At 32.3% G+C, this 4,151-nt stretch overlaps 1 protein-coding gene across 1 annotated transcript; it reads left to right on the top strand.

Moving 5' to 3' along the window:
- Positions 1-2,385: 2,385 nt before the first annotated feature.
- On the top strand, positions 2,386-3,352 carry LOC111399683. Its single transcript, XM_023027136.1, has one exon. It carries the CDS (start codon positions 2,407-2,409, stop codon positions 3,172-3,174), a length of 768 nt encoding a protein of 255 aa, XP_022882904.1. The 5' UTR covers positions 2,386-2,406; the 3' UTR covers positions 3,175-3,352.
- Positions 3,353-4,151: the final 799 nt, after the last annotated feature.

Here is a 4,151-nt window from a genome sequence, read left to right as displayed (position 1 = left end):
CATGAATTGGAAATGGAAATAGAATTTGAATTGGAATTGTGATTTTCAATCCTTGATTGCGTTCATACATGGAAAGGGATTTTCCATACAAATTGGAATTGAAATTTTAAATCCTTGATTGCGTTCATACAGAAGTTGTTCTCACCATATATCTTAAAGATGGAACCATGCCCTTATTTAGCAGAGAGAGAAAAATTGTAATTGAGGATGATGAATTCTTACCATACACTAAGGGACTGTGACTATTTTCCACTGACTTTGTCTGTTTTATCAGTCTAATAATGGACCTGTTTGTCAGTATTTTTCATCGATTTTGACTGTTTTTGAGTTTCACAGTTTATGAAATGTCGGAAAAAACCAATGCTTAATTTTTGGGCGCTGGTCATGGATGTTTAAAATCAACCAAAATCAGTGTAGCATAATTTGGATTGCATTTCACAACCCACAGAATTTGTGGTTTTGTAAGTTTTTCAATTTTATCTTTTTTTCCAACTCACATACTTTATTCAAAGCAGATTCATGATATCTCTTAAAACGTATTTTAAGTAAAGAATCACTTACAAGACAAAAATTCAATTATACATAAAAATTGGTTATAAATAAAAATGAAATAACTAAAAATTTACTTATAAATGAAGAATTACTTATAAAATAAGAATTCACTTTTATGTATAAAATGCTTATGAAGTAAAAAATGTTACTAATGAGTCAAAAAATTCAATTATAAAATATAAAAACTGTTCTTATAAATAAAAATTACTTCTGTATAAAAAAATTTACTCATAATTATAAAATTTACTTGTCAATAAAAAAATTACATGTAACTTAAAAATTTAATTATGAGTAAATATTTCATGTGCAAGTCAAAAATTAATTTTAATGTAAAAAAGACATATACATTGGCCCCATATTATGTCCACACACCTACCAATTTTTTTTTTATATATGTACATATATATTATTTTATTATAAATATTCAGAACCACTATATAATAAACTTCTTTGTACTTTTTAAAACTCGCTAAAAAATAATAATAATAAATAAATAAATAAAGCTAACACTTTAAAAACTCCATAATTGGTACCCTAAAACTCCGAAGCAGGTCGATCCTATGTGATGGTGATAACATGTTTAATTCAATTTTAATTTGTCGATATTTAATTCATTTAATAGTCTTTATTGTTTATTGTCTGGGATTTCAAGTTTTAATGAAATAGATATATTGTTTTCAAAAGTTTAAATTTTTTAAAAGGAGTACATCCCAAAACAACTGTTGTTGAACCTAAACATAGTGCATGAGAGGTAATGAAACCTCGCTGTGTACATAGAGCAAGGAAAATCAAATAGAGCAACGACACTACCGAATAAAGCTGCCAAATCTAATCTATTGAATATAACAAAAACTTTGTTAGAAACAATTGTGTTTATCATTAAAAGTACCCATAACAATTGAGCACCTTTCTTTTTGAGAATGCCTGATTAGTAGGACACATTTGAAGTTTACATATAAAATATTTTATTGTAAGAATGTGGTTGAAAATGAGTGAGAAAAAAATAGTTTTCGAGGTGGCTGGACCAACGTCATTAAAACAAAAATGAGATTAATTGATCAAATTATTAAAAAAAAAAACAAAATAGTTTGACGACCACGACAAATTTTGGTTTCAAGGGTTAGTGAAATACTTCAATTATTAAGAGTATCATTGACAAAGTAGTGATTTATTTTTTATCCAGAAGGTGTAATATTTGTCTGATAGCTCAGGACTTGACTTATTGAGAGAGTGAAAGAGCTGTGCGGTTTCTAAGTGGCCATTCCATCAACTATGATAAATCAAGCATACAGCAACGGGAAATTTCAATTCTTGAATATAATGGATATCGAATGTAAAATTCCAATTACAAAAGATGAAGATGAAGATCATCATCAGTATTTCGATGGTCGCCGAATACATAGAGTGCCCAAACTTGTGCGATTCAATAAACACAATAAAGAGGATTACTACGCTCCTAAGCTGGTTTCCTTTGGCCCTTATTACCATGGATTGCCAGAACTTGGTACGGCAGAAGAATTCAAGCATAAAGTCCTTACAATGTTTGTTTCAAGCAGCGGCAAAGACAAACAATTCTTCTATTGCCAGATCTTTAAAGTGATCGACCAGATTAGAAATTGTTACGTTGGGGTTCCCAGAGATGCATATGATGATGGAGCACTAGCAGAAATGATGCTTCTAGATGCATGTTTCGCTGTATATCTTATGAAGATTGCCGTGGGAGATGAAGAAAAAATTATCCACTTCTGTCAACATCTTGGATTGTCTGTAATAAAATTTGCATTTATTGATATGTATTGACTGGAGAACCAAATTCCTCTCTGGGTTATTAATTTAATATACGGAGAAGGATCCATGTTACTTTGTAATTTCTTTAGTTCCATGATTTTGGAGAATACCAGGCTACCAAGAATTCCTGGAGAAGATAAAAAGCAACCACTTCACCTTCTAGATGCTTATCATCGATTGCTTGTCGAAGAATGGGATAAAGCAGGAAAAATACTTGTCCAGCCTGTTAACAAATGTCAATGGCGGCCATTGAAGAAAGAAAATCAAAAGGAATTTGGGAAATTCAGTCGTCAATCTCGTTCAGTCACCGATCTCAAAGCAAAAGGCATTCACTTCAAACCTAGTTCATGTTGTTTGATGAATATTAGTTTCAAATCATCCACATTTTATGGGCAAGTTCAACTCCCGGTTTGGCTTTTCACTAGCATTTCCAAGCTATTCTTTATAAACATGATTGCATATGAAGCATCTCCAGAAAGCGACACTGGCATTCCTATAATATGTTATGTTAATTTCTTGAAATCGCTCATTGTTAAACCTGAAGATGTGAAGGAACTACGGGAAAAGAAGATACTCTTTAGCACCCTTGTCAGTGATGAACAAGTTGTTGAAGCAATCAAAGAGATTGATACTTGCGGACTTGATGATTACTATATTTTTGACAATGTGAAGATGAGAATTGAGGAGCACTGCAGCAACAAGGCAAAAACATGGATTGCTGAATTAATTCACACTAATTTTCGCAATCCATGGACTTTTATTACCTTACTCGCTGCCACTTTTCTTCTTTGCTTAACTTTTCTCCAGACCTATTACACATTGAATCCTAAGTAAAGGTGTGTGGCAAATGCTGTTCTTCATGTTTTAGTTGAGATGTGTTTCAACTCTTCCGAACAAGATAGGTTTGATGCTTTTAGTATTTATTGTATTAATCTATGTTTGTATTATTGGAATTCAAATCTATAAAAGTAGTATTTTAATAAATGTCTATCAGATGACTGATTGAAAACAATGGTTGTAAGTTCTTGAATTCATATTTTGAATACTTAGAATCTGTGACAAAAATTATGCCCTCAAGATGTTAGCTTAATTGCCTTGGTCCAGAAGTTTTCATTTAAAAGAAAGAAAAGAGAAGGGCGGGCAAATTATTGTTTCTGATCAATTAACTATACACGATACTTAATATTGGTTGTTCAAGATGAGTTGATAGAAACGTCAACATCTTATGAAAGGAATAACCAATAGTGCAAGGACTGAGGGAAATAAGACTGGGAAAGAATTTTGTTTATGGGCATCTACGACAATTCTAATCCATTAAATCTGCCAGCTTTCTCCAACTCATGAATGCCGGCTATAGTTGTCCCTCCAAGAGATGAAATGTCATCATTCAGCTGACCAAAAGTTTTCCTGTATTAGCTTCCATTATTGTTGCTCCCTATTGGGTTTTGACACCCAACAAATCCCACTATGATGTTAAAGTGGAATAATATATTTCATAGGTCTAGGCTGATGAATGAAATAAGTACCAACAATCAAGTCCATAGGCTCTACTCCATTCAATTGTATTCCCTCCTGGATGGCTTGAATCTTAACCCGTTTAGCTTTTCCATTGGTCCAATCAAAGCCTAACCTAACCCTATTATATAACTATAACCCTAACCATTTTCTAGTGTGACTTGTGAGAAAATTAAGAGGAAAAACATTGCCCCTTTGAAGAGAAGAAACCAGGTCCTTTGCGATACTGAAATTGGTTTATTACTTTGTGTACTTTGTGGTCATTTCCTTGCCTACCACTGTGGTGCTTTCTTCTT

This window comes from Olea europaea, chromosome 9, assembly GCF_002742605.1.
Source record: "Olea europaea var. sylvestris chromosome 9, O_europaea_v1, whole genome shotgun sequence".
Taxonomy (NCBI): Eukaryota; Viridiplantae; Streptophyta; class Magnoliopsida; order Lamiales; family Oleaceae; genus Olea; species Olea europaea.
This window is presented reverse-complemented; position numbering and strand designations above follow the sequence as displayed.